We start from the raw sequence: 22,549 nt of genomic DNA on the forward strand, positions 1-22,549 counted from the left end.
TTGAAAGTGTCAGGCCAACAAGTATGATACCAAAAAGGTGAGTGATTTCTACCATATACTACCACTTATATTCAAAACAAATTATATGCAGGTCGTTCCACACTTCGCGCCACCTGACGATTAATGTTCATTTTCTAACTGATGATTATTCTAACCGAAAATTGTGTATTACATGCATTTTCGAATCAGATACGTGGAAAATGCTTTGTTGGACAATTCAAGCAGATAACGTCATTCTTAAAACATAATAATTTTTTGTTAATTGAAACTTGATATAAATCCGAAATAAATTGAATATATATAAATATATATATCAAAACAATTGAAGAATTTTGGTAGACCCGTAATGATACTTCTTTAACGTATTTTCGGAATTGCATGAACAATTCTTTCAGTTTTGTTTTAGTAATCATATTTTTTTATCACGAAATTTCGAAGAGACTTCAAAATTTTCACCAAAGCCGCAATATAGCGGTTCATTCCAGAAATAATACAGAGAATAACGAATTTATATTTTTGCAGTGACGTTATCAAGCCAAAAGTGAGAATAAGAGAAGGTGTCCGGAAACTGCAAAAACAGAAGGTAAGTTTTGTACTATTATTAGGTATGAATTCAATTATTATTCTTATTCGTGTGTTTCTGCTGACTGAGGTTCTACACGAAAGTTATTTCAACTCTAATTCATATTTTCAAAACTACAAGAAACATAAATCTTAACTTTTACTAAGTATGAATAAAAGATAAATTTTTAATGGGAAATAAACAATAAAAAATTTGTCGGCAGATAGAAATTCAATTTCAATGGAAAGCTCCGAAACATTCATCTATACAGCGAGTATTGAAATTTTTTTAATTCAAATATATAAAATAGAACTCATCAAAATATCTAAATAATTTAACCAAAAATCACCTATATGAATCACTCAAGATGCCGAAGCTATCATTCCTCTCACTTCTAGACTACTTTGTGTAGGTTGTAATTGATATCGATTCTCGTTCATTTGTTGCGAGATGCCTGTTACAATCATAAAATATTTGGGAAATTTGTTGCATAGTAAAAGGAGGGATAAACAACGTGGAAATATTGTGACAGGATATAGTGATATTAGTGCTTCCGTACCTTTACTCCATTTTTGACGCCTTGCGAGAGTGTGCAGACATCTAAATTATATGCATTTTCAACTGCTGAAATGAGAACAAACACGCGAACATCCAAAGTTGCCATTTAATTTCATTTCCAATCATAAACCATACACCCAGCATTGTTCTAAGCGAATCCATATTTCAGATTCAATCATAGGGAGAATATTTTTATTATTTTCATAATGAAATGAAATAATTATTGTCGATAATGCAGATCACAGACGGATGTATTTTATGGAGGTTTATTCCAACTTCGTCATTTTGACTGTTTTGCATGAGCAGGTGATTTTAAGGGAAACAGTTTATTTCATTCTTCTTTAAATTCTGCTGTGAAAAGAGAAACACTAACCTTGTAGTTATATGTATATAAGAAATTTAGTATAGATTCTCCACGAGTATATGGGGGGTGTTCGAATTTGAGTAGAGATCTCGTTCACACTTCTTTGAGTTATCAATCGAGGGTTCGATCCTGTTTGGGATAATCTTCCGGACTGTACAAATCAAAAACAATAACGATTCACATTATGGCTTGATCAACTGAGACATAGAGAATATAAAGAATATCTGCATTCTTGGAAGTTGGAAACACAAATCTAATTAAATACGAAATGGTGGAGAAAGAAAATGGTTGTCGAATAATGTACTTTAATCATTATTACACGCACGACGTATCAGAGAATCTTTGGAAACGAAGCTCTTTGTAGACAAGTACCGGGTAATAGATGTACCTATGCATCCGAACATTTTCATTTTTATTTACTCATCATTCGAATTGACGCGTCCTTCATCAAGTTTTAGGTTTTCATTTTTATAAATAATAAAATGAATTTCCTTGGAATTTTCAGGTATTCAAGTGTTCCAAATGCGAATTCTCTTCATACTTCAGGGATATTCTGGACCAGCATATCCACAGAACACATTTACAACCAAATCAAGAGTAAGTAGAGAACAATTCAGAATTCAAAATTTATAATATGTAGTACCTAACTATTTTATACACTTTATGTGAAATAAATTCAACAGGTGAAAATAATTAGAGGCATGTGTCATATTTAATACATACATTACTTATAATGCTTTCAATACTTTCAATCAATTCTAAACAAATATGTTTATATATCTATGCCAGTACGATGTGGGTGATTGTCTTGCAGAAATCTCTGACGTTACCACATTTTCGTGTCATCGGAAAAATGTGGCTAACATATTTTTTAAAGAAAAGCCTCGTGATTGTACTCGTAGATACTCGATAAGCTTCGTTTTGCTGTCAATTTCAAACTTCGATATCCTGATCGTCCCTTCAGTATTCAATTCATTCATTTCATCGAAGAATGCACTATCGATCACCATTATTTTTTTTTGTGATGGCCTCTTTCGACGAAGAACCTAAAATTCTTTTTTTTTTTCTTTCTTCCTTGTTGTATAAATAGCTAATATTTCAGTCAAGTCGAAAGAGCGCTTCGAATGAAACCTCATTATGAATTATTCTTAAGCCGATTAGATACATGGCAGAACAGACTTTTTCCGCCGACCTCTTAATAATATAATCTCATAAAATCTCATTTCGAAGCGTTGGGTATGAAGAAGAGGAAAGAAAAAGTCTATAAAGCATTTCAGTGGTGGAACCTTGTATTCAAATCATCCGGTTACATGTTTTGGTTTACGTCATTGTCAAACCAAAAATTCTGAAAAGTTGTTACTTGTAAGTGCAAAATATGAGGTTGAGCAAACTTAGAAAAGGTGAAAAATAATAATGTTACGTTTCAGTTAAATCTCTCTCTGAAACTCACGATTTTTTAAGTTCCATTGTCATATATATAATTGTTATGTTTGCATATTTAAAAATTTTATTTATTATTTCAGATGCAAGCAGATACAATCGAATGAACGTGTTAATTTTACTATCAACGGAAAAGAAAAAGCACCCCATTCCTCTGTTGCTAATAGGGCGTCTATGTAAGTAAATATAATAATTTTTTATAATTATTTTTCAGAAATTTCAAATATTTTAAATTGTACTGTAATCAATTGTTATTGTTCATGTTGAAAATAGGTTGCTCATATTGATGTACATTTTTGTGAGATACTTAGAATTATCTGGAGAAATTAAAGAATAGCATTTTTCGTAATCGCTTCGCTTACCGAGTGACACTTTGGATCGGAAGTTGGCATGAAATTTACATTCGCAATAGACTTCGTAATCGATAGGGAACATGAGCTTTAAAGTTTGCTTTGTATCGTATCTGTCATAATGGAAATAAATAGCGTTGTGAAGTATAGGGCGAATGGAAGTATTGTACAACTTTAACTAAATTGAGTCCAAGCAACATATAAGGGGAAGAATTGAGAATCCATGTTGCGTTTTTAAAGTGAGTTGAATCAATATATCATCAGATATCACTTTATCATTGCCCCTACAAAATACTTCTTCCAAATAACCTGTTGAATATTCCTTATATGCGCACACTGAACATTGAACACATAGGCACACGAATAGCGACGAATAGTCAGTTCGGCTCTGTAATCCGATGTGAGAATAATCTTTTGATTCCAGCATTAGAAACAAAACAACATAAAATACTTCGCAAGATGTATGTATAAAAATTATTTGGTATTATCGAATTGACTACTTATTGACAATTTAGAAAACAAGGATTCACAACCATTTCACCATGATTCCTTAGACTTGTAAGCTCACCTAAATGTTTCTCCGAATGCACTGTTTTTTGAAACATCAACTGAACTACGGGTCTTTCGTGAGATTTTAAAAGGAACGAGAATAGTTCATCATAACTTATTATATTCTCTTTCAGAAGGAGTAAGAAATTTACCTGCACAGATTGTTCATTTCCGACGACAGATTTGAGAATATTTCTGAATCACATATTTGTGATACATAAATACCGCTGGTACAAATGTCCAATCTGCCGTGTTTGCACGACATCTCCAAATGCAAGCATGGAGCATTTTCGAAAAAATCCTGATCACATGATACCATATGGGAAAAGAAACTCACAGAAAAAGATAATTCAACCGAGACGAGAAAAAAAATACAGGTACAAGTCGGATGAGAACTTGAACATCGAGGTGAAGAAAGAAGGTAACAAAGAAAAGTGAGTATACATCTATCAAAAATTTACATTTCCGCATAATCATCATATCATATCATATCAAATTATTTTGTCTTCTCTCAAAATGGGTTTTTATTTTATTATAAATATAAAACAGTTTATTGTGCTTGGAATTTTGTAGCCACTTCAATCAAAAATCACTGAGTGAATATTTTACTATTTATTTTTGCTTTTTCAGGATTGTTATCACACCCAAACCTCATTGTTTCAAGAAGGGGAATAAAATAGAAAAAAAATTCTACTGCGAGGTTTGTGAATTTAAAACACTTAGCTACAGTACACTGATGGTACATAAGAATAGGAATCATAATTTGGCTATGAGATGCCCAGGGTGTTTTCGTCACTTAAATTCGATAGCTGAATTGATAAAACATTTAATGGATAGTCCCAATCATATGACGACTTATCTCAGATGCAACATTTGTGATTTTGGAACCTACGATGAACGGGCATTAACGATTCATAAGAAGAGGAAACATTTTTAATCAATTCATGACGGAAGTGAACGAAGATCCGTGAAGGTGAAAATATCTAATGTGAGTAGAAAGTATTATTCCTGGAATCGAAAAGAAGAAAATGAGAAAAGTATGGACGTCACTGACACAATCGAAGTAGATTCTTACGTTTGCATATAAACTAGAAGATTTCAAATAACCGACTTTGCAATAGAGGCAAACGAGAAATATGAAGTGAAACAACGTCTGAACTTGGGTACCTAAAACATATTGTATAATGAACCAAAATTTAACCCACATTATTTCACTACTGATTAATCGATCGGCCAAGGAGAATTACGAGAGAAAATATGTACCATAACTGAACGAAAGAGAAAAATTACGACATTTCTTTGATAGTGCTGTTCGAACATCCATGAAAGTGAAAAAGTATAATTATTGAAAATAAATTTTACGAAATTTCAGAGTTGTTTTATTTGACTTCACAAGAAAGGTGAAATTTCTTCTGAGATAGCACATAATATGGCTAGTAAGGGTAGGCAATAAAGGCAGACCTATCCTTTACCTAAAAAAAGCCTAAAATCTTTAGGCTATTTCGCCTTTGTGGAATCTACTAAGTAATGGAGATAATTTTTTTCACCCATCATGCCTATCCTACATTTCTTTTCAATGTATTATGTAATCGAAGAATATTTGATTGAAACTTCTCATCAAACATTCAGCGATCTCTACCAGCACCTGCAATCCTACTGCTACCTATACGTGAGAGCCATAAATTAGAAAAAAACCATTAGTAACAGACGAATGTTATTAGCGAATCGTACACCCCGACTGTTTCGCCTTTTCGAGTAGTCAGGTACATAATTTCGAAAAATTTCGAAGTAGTTAGGTTGAACAGTGGGTAATCATCCTCTCCAAAAGAAGCAATTTTTTGGCATTTATTTGCATTCAATTTTTTGGCGTTTTTTCGAATTCATGACATATCTTTATTTCCTATTTTTACTATTATTATTGGACCAAAAAATATGGGCAGTCCAGGGTACAGTCCTCTATAGCATTCTGATAATATATACCGAAACACAGAACACGGCCTTATCACCAGGTGAAATGGACTCGAAGGCACAACTCAGTTTAGCAAGGCTGTGGTCAATTTCAAAAATAGAATAATAAAAACATCCCTTCCATTATCAAATTCCAGCTGCTCCGTAAGCCCCAACCGTTTACAAAATTGACCACAAAATTCACGGTTTTACCTCCGGTGCATTTAACAACAAGAGTAATATACCTGAGAAACAATATCAAATATCGTGGAATTTTGTGTTCCTTATTCTCGTGTGGTCAAATCGCATAAACTTCTTCCGCAACTATTTTCAAACCGAATCAATGTCTTCCTCTTTATTTTAGATCCGTTATATGTTAAAGTTTGTGACTTAAATATAAAGTTTCTTCTTTGTTTCTGTTCTCATTATCTATCGCAGATGGTAAAAAATTTTCACCTCATTTATAGTGATAGTGGAAGCTGAAAGTTTGAATGACTTTGAATTTTCTCATTTTATGTATTGCTCTATACCTTCATAGAGTCCAACACTCCAAACGTTATTTTCAGAAGGATGTTAAATATCTTATATCTGAATCAAGTTTTCTACAAGAATCGAGTACCATCCGTCACGGTTTGTTGGTGTTCGTGGACTGTATTAACTTGACGATTATGAAAAACAAAACAACTCTTTTCACTTAAAGGGTAACTTTATTGTTTTTCGAACTGAACGCTTTTTACAATCTGGACTTGCTCTTTAACATCGAGAGAGTAAGTGAGTGAATGTATATGTAGTAAATGTAAACACTGACTCGTGATTAAGTTCGTAAATGACTAAGACTAAAGTAAAGGGAAGATTCCTTCCGCGTGGATGTTACATAGCTCTAAGAAAGCAAATGATGCGGTAGATGGCAGGTCCAGCTCATCACGGTAGCGCTGTGGCGCGAACATGCCGCCCCCTTTGCAAAGCCCAAGCTTTCAAATCTCAACGGGAAGAGGACAAATCTTCTGGAAATTCCGTTTTAGAACTCCTGCACTTGTTCGGATTGAGGCACTGCGAGCTACGCCATCTTGACCTTTGTGTAATGCTATGACTCGTCCAAGACGCCATTCAGTGGGTGGGGATTGCTCGTCCTTGATTACTACCATTTGATTTTCGAGCAATTGACCATGCTCGCTTTTCCACTTTTGTCTGGATTGAAGTTCTACGATATAGTTTCGCTCCCATCTTCTCCAAAAATCCTGACAGATCTTCTGCATTAACTGGAATCTTGAAAGACGGTTCATCTTTGTGTCAGTGACATTTTCTTCTGGTGCAGCTATCAGCGTTCTGCCAATGAGGAAGTGAGCCGGAGTGAGGGAACTGAGGTCATTTGGATCAGGGGAGAGTTGACAAAGAGGTCGAGAATTCAAAATAGCCTCAATCTGACATAAAACAGTACTAAACTCCTCAAAAGTGAGGTGTGTATTGGACAAAACATGTTTCAGGTGTGACTTTACGCATCGCACATTTGATTCCCAAAGACCGCCCATGTGAGGGGAATATGGGGGGATAAACTGCCAATCAATGCCCTCACAAGTAGAGGAAGAAGTCAATTCGTCTTTTTTCTGAGACAAAAACTTGCCTAATTCACGAAAGGCACCTACAAAATTTTTGCCGTTGTCAGAAACTATCTTTTTGGGCTTTCCACGCCTGGAAATAAATCTTCTTAAGGATTGCATAAAAGATTCCGTTGAAAGACTTGAAATTAATTCGAGATGCACAGCCTTTGTAGCAAAGCAGATAAATAATCCAATATAGCACTTTTCCAATTTGCCGCCGCGACCTCTACTTAAACCATGACGTATAATGAAGGGACCTGCGTAGTCGACACCGACGCAGCTAAATGGAGGAGATGGAACGATTCTTTCTCGCGGTAAATTTCCCATCAAGGGCTGAACTGTTTCTCCTCTGTGTCTTGCGCACCGTATGCATTTCCTCACGATTGAGCGCGCCATATTTCTACCGCCGATAGGCCAAAACTCTTCCCTTATAAAGGCTAGCAAGCTATGAGGACCCACGTGTAGGTGGCGAAGATGCTCATAAGAAAACAACAGTTTGGTTAAATGATGTGCGCAATCCAAAACTATAGGATGCTTTTTGTTGAAACTCAGATCGGAATATTCTAATCGGCCGCCGACGCGTATAACGCCAGCAGAATCGGAAAACGGAGTCAAACTTAACAATTTGCTCTTGCCATTTATTTTTCGATGTTGGGATAGATCAGACACTTCTCTGGGAAAGGATTGAATTTGTGATAATCTCAATAAAATTGTTCGAGCGCGATTCAGCTCTTGTTTAGACAAACATCCGAAAACTCGCTCAGTCTGAAACGTTCTACAGTTTTTGGCAAATCGCAACATGTAAGCAACCGTTCTCAGCAAATGGGTATAACTTGAAAATCTCTCGAAAGGAAATAAGGTTTCCTGACACTCTTTAATAGCGACGCATGTTTGCTGCCTTAGCTCCGGCAAGTTGACAACTGCATAAGTATGATTCGGCCAATTGCCTTTTTCTAGGCACAACCAGGTCGGTCCGCGCCACCAAAGTTGTGATTCCAACAACTCGCTTGGATAGAGCCCTCTCGATACTAAGTCTGCGGGATTGTCGCGCGTAGGTACATAACGCCACTCGCAATTAGCAGTTAAACCCTGAATTTCCGCAACTCTATTGGCGACGAAAACCTTTAACGAACTGGGACTCGCGCTTATCCAAGCAAGAACGATTTGTGAGTCGCTCCATAAAAAACATTCGTCAAACTTGAGTGTCATTGATTTTTTAACTTTGTCCGCTAATCGAGAAAGAACTTGTGCGCCGCATAACTCTAAACATGGCACACTTATTGTTTTAATAGGTGCCACCTTGCTTTTAGCAGTCAACAAATGGACATGTATCTTACCCTCGACGTCGATGCTTCTTACGTACAAGCATGCACCGAACGCACGCTCGCTTGCATCGCAATATCCATGCAACTCGATACGTTGAGGGTTGTCGCAAACTACTCGTCGTGATATTGAAATTTTCTCTAAATTCGGCAGATCGTTTAAAAATCTGAACCATCTATCGGCTAGATGTCTGGGCAACGCATCATCCCATCCTAACTTCTCGAGCCATAAACTTTGCATCAGAATTTTGGTGATGATGATTGACGGACTGACTAATCCCAAGGGGTCGAATATTTTAGCATTTACGGATAAAATGAGCCTCTTGGTGCATCTACTACCGACATCGAGATTCTCTAACGTGTACAATAGCTTATCATTGAGACACGACCAAGTTAATCCTAACGTTTTCGCGTTTTCCCCAGGACCGAACTCTATGATCCCGCAAGGAGAATCCTTGTTATCTATATTAGCTAGAACTTCTGGTTCATTGGAATACCACTTTCTTAATTCAAAGCACCCGCTTAGTAAAACAGATGAAACTTCAGCGCAAATGCTCTGCGCATGCTCAATAGTATCAGCGCCTGTAAGCAAATCGTCTACATAGAAATCTCGGCGAATGATTTCCGCAATGTATGGCTGGCTGTCTTGACACACTTTTGCTAGTTCGAAAAGGCAACGAATTGCTAAGTAACTCGCACATGCCTGACCATAGGTTACCGTGTTTAGCGTATATGATTTCAGCGGCTGGTCGGGACTATCACGCCATAATATTTTTTGAAGGTTTCGCTGATTAGGTTCGATGAGCACTTGTCGGTACATCTTAGCGCAATCTGCTGAAATAACGTACTTGTGCTGTCTAAATCTCAAGATGATTGACAACAAGTCTTCTTGCAAAATTGGACCGATATACTGGATATTGTTAAGAGAGATTCCGTTACTGGTAGGAAATGACGCATTGAAAACTACTCTTAAACGTGTAGTCTTGCTGTTTTCCCGTAAAACTCCGTGATGCGGCATGAAATATTCGCATACATCATCGTTTATCTGCTCTTCAGCTAAACTCATATGATTGAGGTCTATGTACTCCGAGAGGAAATTTGTATAGAGAATTTTAAGCGATTCGTTTTTGCTTAGTTTTCGTTCGGTACTATGGAATAACTTCTGTGCTTGACTACGTGATTCGCCTAAACAGCTAGGATGTTGCTTTAGTGGAAGAGTGACTATGAAACGCCCAGAAGAGTCTCTACGAGTGGTTTGTTCAAAGATTGTTTCGCATTCAATTTCTTCGCGTGACCAAGGCTTGACAACAGAGCACTCTTCGGTTTCCCAAAACTTCGACAGTATTCTACATAACTCTTGATTTGTGCTCAGGTGACATGAAGTGTTGCGAACGTTGTTATCATTACTAACGCGACCGGAGACGATCCAACCAAATACCGTGTCCTGTAATACTGTCTTGTTCCTACCGCACGAAATTTTATTAGGCTTGATGATTTCCCAGAACAACTCTGCTCCGATAAGCATATCGATGGGAGCGGGCTTATTGAATTCGGGATCCGCCAGTTGCAGATCACTAGGAATTTTTAACGAACTAACATCAAACCCCCACGCTGGAGTCATACTGGTGATATTAGAAAGAACGAAACAGTTAACACTCGCTTTAAACTTACCATACCTAGAGTTTAGATCTACTACGCATTTCTCTTTGATTTTTGAAATATTGCCTGAGATACCTAGAACGTTTAAGCTTGCGTTGCTTGTTGATATACCCAAACGCTGACGCAAACTATCCGTGATGAAACTTGATTGCGATCCAGAGTCTAACAGTGCACGTACCGAAACGGGCTGATTGGACTCGTCAAAAACTATAACCTTTGCTGTAGACAATAACACTGTGTAATTATTGAGGACGTCTACGCCACTGGCTAAAGAGTTTACGTTATTCGAACTTGAGACGCTTTCTTTGGTAACCGCTGTGTATTCATTTTCAGGATGTAAAAGAGTGTTATGCCAAGCTTTGCATTTTTTACAAGGACCGGACCTACATTTTTTGCTCGAATGGTTATTCAGTAGACAAATATTACAGAGATTGGCCTGTTTAACAAACTCTATTCTTTTTTCCAATGACAAACCTAAAAATGATTCACATTTATAAATCGAGTGAGAATCTTTGCAGAAGAAACATGACAAAGCCGTAGAATTATTGGAAACTAGGGATTTGGAACTTTGTCGGAAATCTTTCCTTTTGTTTTCATCTGCCACGTACCTACTGGAACCGCTTTTAAATTCAAGGGTTTCTAATAAATCTGCACGGTTGCGCAAAAAGGTTTGTAAATTTTCTAACGTCGGGTTATCACACGATAAGGAATGCTTTTCCCATTCACTAAGTGTTTTAGCATCTAACTTGCTTGCTGCTAGAAAAATCAATAATGGGTCCCAATTTTTTGTGTTCTGTTCCAATTGTTCTAGTGAGCGCAAATGCTTGGACAGATCATCGACTAATTTACGCAACTTGTAAGAACTTTCCTTTGTTATAGACTCTAAACCGAAGATTAATTTGATATGATTATGAACTAATAATCTAGTATTATTATATCTATCGCATAAAACTTGCCAAGCTACTGTGTAACCTGCACTTGTGAATTCAACTGCTTTGATTACAAGGGCTGCACTTCCCTCTAGGGAGGCTCTAAGGTAATGATACTTCTGAATCGAACTCAGAGACTCATTGCTATGAACTAAAGACTCGAAAGTTTCTCTGAACTCTAACCAATTTTCATATTTTCCCTGGAACTTGGGAAGGGCAATAACTGGCAATTTAACTCCACTTAAAATACTGGTAGGACTACCTGTCTCTGACACTGCGGAATTTCTTGAAGAGATTTGACTGTTGAAGTCCACAATTACTTTACTTGCTAACAGGGACTTGGCAATAGACCGGTAATCGTAATACGTGTCTTCGAAGGTGGCCCTAATTTCATATTCCTTCTGGAGAGCTTCTTCGGAGGCTGCCAATTCTATATGGTTTTGCACCTCCTCGAACTCATCAAATACTATTTTCACGCGATCTAATCTTTCTTCTAGCTGGATCAGGTCGGTTTCACTCAGTTTATCTAGGTCTTTCTTACTATCTACGTGTTTAACAAAATTTGTTAGGGAGCTCTTTAGCGACCCTCGCTTTCTAGTTAACGAATCGGTCATTTTCAACACTACGCCAAGCAGAGCTATAATAATAATTGAGAAACAAAACGACTATTTCGACTATTTTAAAAACTCGACAGGTGAAAAGGGAATAACAAGATCTGGATAAATGGAAAAACAGGAACGGACTCACCAACTACCTCTTGGTGCCGAATGCAATCTGATTTCCAGCTTTTCTCCTCTTTTATTCACTTCTTTTTCACATCCGTTGGCTCGAATGGACCATGTTGGTGTTCGTGGACTGTATTAACTTGATGAAAAACAAAACAACTCTTTTCACTTAAAGGGTAACTTTATTGTTTTTCGAACTGAACGCTTTTTACAATCTGGACTTGCTCTTTAACATCGAGAGAGTAAGTGAGTGAATGTATATGTAGTAAATGTAAACACTGACTCGTGATTAAGTTCGTAAATGACTAAGACTAAAGTAAAGGGAAGATTCCTTCCGCGTGGATGTTACATAGCTCTAAGAAAGCAAATGATGCGGTAGATGGCAGGTCCAGCTCATCACGGTAGCGCTGTGGCGCGAACACGGTTCATGAAACTTTGTCGACTATTTGGATATAAATCTAAGTGCAAGTGCAAGGTGAAGTGTAATTGGCCATTGAGAAACGGGAGGAGGAAGTTTGATGAAAGGTTGTTGATTTAATTTTGATTCTTTCAAAAATATACTACTAAAGCGAAATTTCTTTCGTTATCGGTAATCAGCACCAATCCTTCACTATAATTTTTGGCATCAATGTTTGAAGAAAGTTCTTTTCATTACAAAATTTGCCAGAACATCAACTGTACCTACTACTTTCCTCGGTAATGAGAATTTTAATTCCGTTTCAGTAAATAACTGCATTGCAAAATAGGGGATAATTTCAAGGAATCAACTATGTAATTATTGTGTTCAGGAATAAGGAATAAAAAAATATATAATTATAACATCAGCTGTTCCATTCAAAACTAGATTGGAGTTTAAACAATATTCAATATAAAACACATCAAGACTATGAGAACACACTCAAAAATAGAACAGCTGTTCGCTGAATCGAAAGTCTATTAGACTGCTTTAATTCTTGAAAATATTTGTTTCTAGATTAAATAGATTTAGAATATTAACTCGTCAGTTCATTTCATTGTTACAACAGGCTCCATAAAGAAGAAACAAAATAATTACGGAACCTATCTTTTAATACATCGATAATCCATCAAATTCCAAATTTCCTGTTGTAGTGATGTTATAATGCCGATTATAACATCCGAAAAACGAGTAGATTACCTACTTTTTTACCGATACATGAGGAACTGAATGAAAGAGCAGAATAATATAAATCGATATCCAATGGCCAAGCGGCAAGAGAAAACACCACAAACGTTAAAAGAAATAGATCGCGTGAAGCTGATGCACGAAGGATGCAGGCCTGCAGGATAAAGCAGAACAACAAATCAGCCGATCAAAGACAAGCTTGGTTAACGTAATTTGCACTAGGAAGATATGCTTGTATTTCATTACTTTTATGCAACAAATATTTATTAGTTGGAAGTTGCACATAAAACTCAGATATTTTCGAACTATATAAGATCGAATGAAATAAGATACTTCTTCGTGTTAATAAATTGTTATATTTGAGGTGAACATACCAAGATGCGCCGAAACATGTATCTTCTACTAAAATATATTTTTTTTTGTCATATGAAAATGCGATTGTAACTTCATTGATATTTGTATTTAAGCTGTTAATTTTATTTTAAGCTTTTGTATTCGATAAATTTCATTCATAATAAATAATGGTTATTATCACTCAATTTATATGGTTTTAACAAACTATGAATTTGTATGTAAATAAACGTTTCTCTCAGTGTAAAGAAGGTAAGTAGCACTGACCGCCAACTGCTTATCCGGCCTAATTAGTCTATTCAAGGATGTAGGAACATGATAGAGTTAGAGTTAGTAGATAAGATTCATTGTTAAGTCTTCGAATAAACCGGAAAAATGTCAATGGGGTACCATACATATCTTCGTATGATACATGAAAAAACAGAGATAAGAACCTTACAAAAAACTGTCTGTTTGTCCGTACAAGTGTAATGATGATGTATTTGTGTGAAGAATTAGTAATAGGATTCATTGAACAGAATTATGGAAATAGCCCATAAAGTCCTACCTACCTACTTTCAGGTATATACAGCTTTACCAGATACATTTTGAATGTCGACATTTACCATTTACTATGCGCGCTTGGAATTTTCAGGGCAGTTCTTGTTTGTTCATGGAAAGAGTTCGGTAGAGTTATAGGCATCTTCAATTTTTTCTCTCTATAAATTAGTTGGGCATCTCAGAAAACGCTCGACAGATGAAATCGAAATTTGTCATTACTTTTCGGAACAATATCTTTGAACCAAGTTCTAATTCACACTCTCATCTGAATTGTATTGTTGAAAGCAGTAATCTCAAGAAAAGTCTTATGGGAAAAGGCGAAGCAGCGATGAGTGAATCCGGTACCTGGAGTAGTGACCGCTCCGACATTACTAACAGTTCGAAATAAAAAGTTAATGCAGTACCTACCTTATTGTCATTTTTGAAGGGGATTTTGAGATTTTCGTCCAATAAATCTTTTTTTTCAGTTGGTAGTTGTTTTATCTCAATTTTGAGGATTGGTTTTCGAGACTGGATTCAAGTGTGTTAATTATTATCAATTTTAGGTCAATAAATGTCATGAAGTAAAAAAATTCCGAGTATGTTACCTTCTCCATTATATACAATGGCTAAAATTGCAACATTGATGCTAAGGAAACTTGTCCAAGTTGAACTGGGAATCAGAAATGATTTTCTGAATGAATATTGTGTGAATGTTATGGAAATTCATATGTATATCCACTTTCTAGATGAAAAAATTCCTGTCTGAGGGTAACAGATTTGTTTTTTATGTAAATCCTTTAATTTTGAAGTTTTTTATCCAGGTTATTCAATTCACCTCCTATTCTTCGTAACTGATTTGAAATGTACAATGTACAAAAGCTTCATCATGCTATAAAAAGCCGAGTTACATATGTCCTTAAACATTGACCAAAAGTTCATTTCATCGTGGAAAATGATGAAAACTGACATCTTCACAAGAAATTCGTTATCGAAGATTTGCTCGAAGGATACAAATTATGAAAACTTCACGAAGCTTTTCCCATTATCACGAAATAGATAAATATATTTTCAACTGATTAAGACATATTTCTTATGAAAGATCTCATTGAAACACCAAAATATTTTCCGTTTCTCGATGTATACAAACATAAGTGCATTAACTTTTTATTTACAAAAATTGACACCAGGGGGCGTATCGCTTGTTTTGAATTCCCAATCACATACATATCATATCCTATTCCACACGTTAGCTTTCAAATGAAAATATTTATATTCAAAAAGTTATTCAGAGATCCATGGACACAAAACTGTCCTTTAGATCAAATAGATTAAATCGATCCATTGCAAGGAATTTCAAAGTTATTATATAATTACATATATGTAGGTAGGTATAATTATTTATATTCTCATATAAAATAAAGAATAAATTGAATTCCTTATATAACTACACAGTAACAAATACTTAATTAGTAATGTAAGATTACAATGGATTATAATATCTAACATAAAGATATAAATTTTTTGAATCAAACACATTTTATGTATCTTACTCCTAGTCACAGTTCAAGAAACCTCAACGAATATCATAATTTTCCATGTTGACTCTAATAATAGCTTTCAGTACATTAAGCAGTTGCAAATTGAACAAAACAAAATGGCGTAATTATCACGTCATGTCTTCTTAGGCATTGCGCATGTCTGAAACTTCTATGGAAGTTACTTCTTAAAATGTCGGGATCAGTTTGAAGTGTTCTATCGAGACATTGACATTATAAAACAGTGACTTTATAGCTTTTCGGTTCAGTTTGTGATTACTACTGGAATTTTTCTATTGCGAGTTGCGACGGATATGTGAGTATGAATATGAATTTCTATAATTTTTCCTCTTTCATTTTCTAATTACGACTAATTTTAATATCCTGAATAGTTAATATAGAATATAACCGAAATCTCCAATAAAATTCTATCCCGGCATTTCCAAGGGAAGCGCGGTTTCAATGTGCAATCCTGAAACAACATACAGAGTGAGTCTTTGAGAATATGAATTTCTATAATTTTTCCTCTTTCATTTTCTAATTGCGACTAATTTTCAATATCCTGTAGAGGTAATATAGAATATAACCGAAATCTCCAAATAAATTCTTTCCCGGCATTTCCAAGGGAAGCGCGGTTTCAATGTGCAATCCTGAAACAACACACAGGGTGAGTCTTTGTGTACGAAACGTACAATAAACACCCAAAATTAAATATATCAAAAATTCATAAACTCAATTCAACCAAATATTTCCATTCGAAATTATTTAGATCTTTCTCTTTTTCATAATTGTAATTTCCTGTGTAAGTCGGCCCGGTGAGACAAAGGATTGCAATAGTTTATTTTAATATCTAACATTTCTTAATCCAACTGCAGCAATTTTGCAAGTAAAGAAAAATGTACTGAATATGCAAAATGGAAGTTGATTTCGATTTTGTGGTCTTGACGTCATTATACAATTTGACTATATACAGTTTGTTAGATTAGGAAATAAACGTTCATTATCAAGTGATCCGCATTATCAATCTCAATCCTCGAGTCCCTAAGTTTTCACCAACCCAGAACTCTTAGAACTTGAGGTACAATTGAGATTCCACCCCAACAATTTGACTCGTACAAATATTTCAACAGTAGATTCTTGAGATCAAAGTAAACATTTTTTCCTCTACCATTTTTCCAAATTGGCTCGGTTTAAAAGATACAGGCTGTTGAAAAACCATAAGAAAAGTTATTTTTAGTGCTATCTCACAAACTGTTTTTGGATTAAATGAATTTCGGAATATAGTGTTTCATTTATCTGATGATATTAACCACGTCTTCCAGTTTTCTCATTATGACCATAATAGAATAAAATTTCATTACTCCTTCAAGACATACAAGTATGTAAAGGATGATATAATGAAAAGAACAGATACTATTCCCTACAAAAGATATTATCCCCTAAGAATTCTAGTTCTAGTTTATCTGAGCGTACATCTTGAAAATGGGACGAATTCAATTCTCCGTTTTCGAATTAGGATGGAAATAAATTGTATTATAAAGCATATGGCGAAGGAAAGTATTGAATAATAACACAAGTGTCTTAACTAATTTTGCGATATTTTCGAAACGACTTGAGATATTCGAACGAGATTTGACGAGAAGGCACGCCTCATTACGTTGGACAACTCGTCTTCAGCAACAAGGTACAGTTGCTCCCTTGTTTTCTACCTACCTCTAGGATGCACCACGTTTTAGTCAAAAATGACAGATCGAAAAATCAAGTTTTCTAATTGTTTCATGAAAATGCAGCAGAAATTCAGAACACAATTATTTATAACAATAGATATCATCACGAGAAAAAAGCTTTTCAAATCACAAAAATTTTTGAAGATACCATCTCCAGCTAGGATATAAGGGTTCAGTCTTTTCTTTATCTAGAATGTTTGGTAAACAAAGTATTTCCGAACGTGGTACCATAGAACATTGCCGATTTCAGAGTGAATATGTTTACAATGTTCAGAAAACTGTGTACCACTCGAAAGCTTGTAACTCTTCACATGAAACTCTGAGAAAAGCAAACGATTTTCTCAATGAAAACCGCCAAAAATTCAGTATTACTTATTCAATAATCAAATACCAATCATTAGGTTCATTATTTTCTCTAATCCTTTCTTTCAAAAATAAGCTACCTCGCTTTGTCAACTACTTTTAGTGTTATATAGAGTTTCTCGATCTAGGTATGACCGCATAAGTGTTCTATGCATTCAAGTAAAATTGATTCTCAAATACTTCTCGGAATTCTTAATTTTCCTTAGAAACTTAGCCATATTCGTGATTCCGAAAGGGTGTGTTTTCTACCTGCTACTCTTATCTTCGGACAATTTTTCATTCATTGCTGTCATATTTGTATTCTAATGTAGACAACATTCTTCATTTATGGCTGTCGAAAAATATTTTAAAAGGAAGTTTGATTATATATTTCTTATCTACATTTATCTGTTAGGATTTGAGAGAAATATTATAAATAAAAGAAATAAGCAGGTATATACTGAAGAATTGCTCAGAAAATATATTTTCCATTCTAGGGGCGGTATATTTCGATGACTTCAGAGAAATAATACTTTGAAGTGGTACCGATTCCACATATGTGATGAGAATAAAAAACTCATTCTTAATAACTGTAATGACATAGTTTTAAAAAATATATTAATCTAACTTTTTTATTGCATGAGACGAATATGTTTTATTTTTGGCTCCCGCATGACGGACAAAATCAATATTCAATTTTATTCCTGTCAAAAATTGCCGGAAAAAATGAATAGCATGGATAGTGAGCACTGTGAGCAATAAAAACATGTCGAATATTGTTGAAAAAAAAAGGTAGGGAAAATTTGTACTAGGATTCATTTACCGCGTTCGGCAATACCATCCGAGAGCGGACGAATATTTTAGTCACGTGACAACAGATCATAGGTTATCATAGGAATCCTTTGTTCAATAGAACGTTTATCCTGCATCTGGATACAGTAAACGAACGATTCATACCAATCCGAAATGTCTGAGGTAATTGCCGAACGCGGTAATTGATCAGAATGATGGCAATAGCCCATAAAGTCCTAATTAACTAGTTTTAGGTATATACAGCTTTTTCAGATAAATTTTTAATGTCGACATTTACTATGCGCCTTTGGAATTTTCAGGGTAGTTCTAGTTTGTTCATGGAAAGAGTTCGGCAGAGTTTTAGGCATCTTCAATTTAATCGGTTTTCTTTCTTCGGTACATGGATGACCGCTCCGATTATGAGTTTGAATAAGCGCGTTATTAAGATTTCATCGACACATGAACCTGATAGTGGACCAAATTATCACGTCATTTCTTCTTAGGCATTGCGCATGTCTGAAACTTTTATGGAAGTTACTTCGTAAAATGTTGGGATCAGTTTGAAGTGTTCTATCGAGACATTGACATTATGAAACAGTGACTATATAGCTTTTCGGTTCAGTTTGTGATTACTATTGGAATTTTTCTATTGCGAGTTGCGACGGATATGTGAGTATGAATATGAATTTCTATAATTTTTCCTCTTTCATTTTCTAATTACGACTAATTTTGATATCCTGTAGAGGTAATATAGAATATAACCGAAATCTCCAAATAAATTCTATCCCGGCATTTCCAAGGGTAGTGCGGTTTCAATGTGCGATCCTGAAACAATATACAGGGTGAGTCTTTGTGTACGAAACGTACAATAAATACCCAAAATTAGATATATCAAAAATTCATAAACTCAATTCAACCAAATATTTCCATTCGAAATTATTTAGATCATTCTCTATTTCATAATTGTTATTTCATGTGTAAGTCGGCCAGGTGAGACAAAGGAATGCAATATTTTTTTTTAATATCTAACATTCCCTAATCCAACTGCAGCAATTTTGCAAGTAAAGAAAAATGTACTGAATATGCAAAATGTAAGTCGATTTCGATTATGTGGTCTTGACGTCATTATACAATTTTACCATATATAGTTTGTTAGATTAGGAAATAAACGTTCATTATCAAGTGATCCGCATTATCAATCTCAATCCGCGAGTCCCTAAGTTTTCACCAACCCAGAACTCTTAGAACTTGAGGTACAATTGAGATACCACCCCAACACTTTGACTCGTACAAATATTTCAACAGTAGATTCTTGAGATCAAAGTAAACATTTTTTCCTCTACCATTTTTCCAAATTGGCTCGGTTTAAAAGATACAGGCTGTTGAAAAACCATAAGAAAAGTTATTTTTAGTGCTATCTCACAAACTTTTTTTGGATTAAATGAATTTCGGAATATAGTGTTTCATTTATCTGATGATATTAACCACGTCTTCCAGTTTTCTCATTATGACCATAATAGAATAGAATTTCATTACTCCTTCAAGACATACAAGTATGTAAAGGATGATATAATGAAAAGAACAGATACTATTCCCCACAAAAGATATTATCCCCTAAGAATTCTAGTTCTAGCTTATCTGAGCGTACATCTTAAAAATGGGACGAATTCAATTCTCCGTTTTCGAATTAGGATGGAAATAAATTGTATTATAAAGCATATGGCGAAGGAAAGTATTGAATAATAACACAAGTGTCTTAACTAATTGTGCGATATTTTCGAAACGACTTGAGATATTCGAGATTTGACGAGAAGGCACACCTCATTACGTTGGACAACTCGTCTTCAGCAACTAGGTACCTCCCTTGTTTTGTACCTACCTCTAGGATGCACCACGTTTTAGTCAAAAATGACAGATCGAAAAATCAAGTTTTCTAATTGTTTCATGAAAATGCAGCAGAAATTCAGAACACAATTATCTATAACAATAGATATCATCACAAGAAAAATCTAGAGTGTTTGGTAAACAAAGTATTTCCGAACGTGGTACTATAGAACATTGCCGATTTCAAATAACTCATAGTGAATATGTTTACAATGTTTAGAAAACTGTGTACCACTCGAAAGCTAGTAACTCTTCACATAAAACTCTGATAAAAGCAAACGATTTCCCGATGAAAACCGCCAAAAATTCAGTATTACTTATTCAATAATCAAATACCAATCATTAGGTTCATTATTTTCTCTAATCCTTTCTTTCAAAAATTAGCTGCCTCGCTTTGTTAACTACTATGAGTGTTATAAACTACTATTAGTGTTATATAAAGAGTTTCTCGACCTAGGTATCACCGCATATGTGTTCTATGCATTCAAGTGAAATTGATTCTCAAATACTTCTCGGAATTCTTAATTTTCCTTAGAAACTTAGGCATATTCGTGATTCCGAGAGGGTGTGTTTTCTACCTGCTACTCTTATCTTCGGACAATTTTTCATTCATTGCTGTCATATTTGTATTCTAATGTAGACAATATTCTTCTTTTATGGCTGTCGAAAAATATTTTAAAAGGAAGTTTGATTATATATTTCTTATCTACATTTATCTGTTAGGATTTTAAGAAATATTATAAATGAAAGAACTAAGCAGATATATACTGAAGAATTGCTTAGAAAATATATTTTCCATTCTAGGGGCGGTATATTTCGATGACTTCAGAGAAATAATACTTTGAAGTGGTAGCGATTCCACATATTTGATGAGAATAAAAAACTCATTCTTAATAACTGTATTGACATATTTTTAAAAAATATATTAATATAACTTTTTTATTGCATGAGACGAATATGTTTTACTACGCTCCTTTGGAATTTTCAGGGTAGTTCTAGTTTGTTCATGGAAAGAGTTCGGCAGAGTTTTAGGCATCTTCAATTTAATCGGTTTTCTTTCTTCGGTACCTGGATGACCGCTCCGATTATGAGTTTGAATAAGCGCGTTATGATAATTTCATCGACACATGAACCTGATAGTGGACCAAATGAAATGAGAAATGATGAGTATTAATCACATGCATATCATATCCTTTCTCATTTTCATCGAGAACATGTTAGCTTTCAAATGAAAATATTTAAATTCAAAAAGTTATTGAGAAATCCATGGACACTAAACAGTCCTCCAAATCGAATAAATCGAAGAAATTACATAAGAATTATATAATTATTATGCATAATCATTCATATTCTCATAGAGTATAAAAAATAATTAAATTTCTGCAATTTCCTTATATAACTACACAGTAACAAATACTTAATTAGTAATGTAAGATTACAATGGATTATAATATTTGTCATAAAAATATAAATATTTTTGAATCATATATATTTTATGTTTACTCTTTACTCCTAGTCCAGAAAATTCGAAGAATATCATTATATTCCATGTGACTCTAAGCATAGCTTTCAGTACATTTAGCAGTAGCAAATTGAACACAACAAAATGGCGTCATTATCATGTCATGTCTTCTTACGCATTGCGCATGTCTGAAAATCCTATATAAAGTTACTGCCTAAAATGTCAGGATCAGTTTGAAGTATTCTTTCGGGACTTTGACATTACAAAACTGTGATTTTATATCCTATCGTTGTAGTTTGTGATTACTAGTGGAATTTTTCTATTGCAACGGATATGTGAGTATAATTATGAAGTCTTATATTTTATCTTCTTTTATTTTCCAATTACGCCGTAATTACTTTGTATATTATTCTAATACTACTAATATCAAACCCTGTTCTTAATTTGCTAATATAATTTAGCAGATTTCGTAAAAATTAATTTGACAACTGCAAATGACAGTTATTGTCATTTCAAAATTGATTGAATCCCCATTCTCCCATCTATAACTAAGCGAGGAACAGATCAGATGAAAAGTGTTTAGTGACTACTGTCTTGTTTCTGTGCACTCCGTTCTAATGAAAGTATTTCTGTATTCGTGACAGAAAATTTGGAAATTTTGTGAAATTCTTCACTAACGTGCTAAATCAATAATAGGTACTTCTCGATATGTTGATGCTCAAATCTTCTGATGATAAAACTTTCCTCACGCTGATTTACCTAGCCTGATTACTTATGATGTCTTCCA

General features: G+C 34.6%; 1 protein-coding gene across 1 annotated transcript; it reads right to left on the bottom strand.

Annotated features, from left to right (window-relative positions):
* Positions 1-5,448: 5,448 nt before the first annotated feature.
* On the bottom strand, positions 5,449-11,892 carry LOC123321005. Its single transcript, XM_044908505.1, has 2 exons — positions 8,238-11,892; positions 5,449-5,486 (listed from the first exon to the last, which is right to left on the bottom strand). The coding sequence occupies exons 1-2, from the start codon at positions 11,890-11,892 to the stop codon at positions 5,449-5,451; spliced, it is 3,693 nt and encodes a 1,230-aa protein (XP_044764440.1).
* Positions 11,893-22,549: the final 10,657 nt, after the last annotated feature.

This window comes from Coccinella septempunctata, chromosome 9 (genome assembly GCF_907165205.1).
Source record: "Coccinella septempunctata chromosome 9, icCocSept1.1, whole genome shotgun sequence".
Taxonomy (NCBI): Eukaryota; Metazoa; Arthropoda; class Insecta; order Coleoptera; family Coccinellidae; genus Coccinella; species Coccinella septempunctata.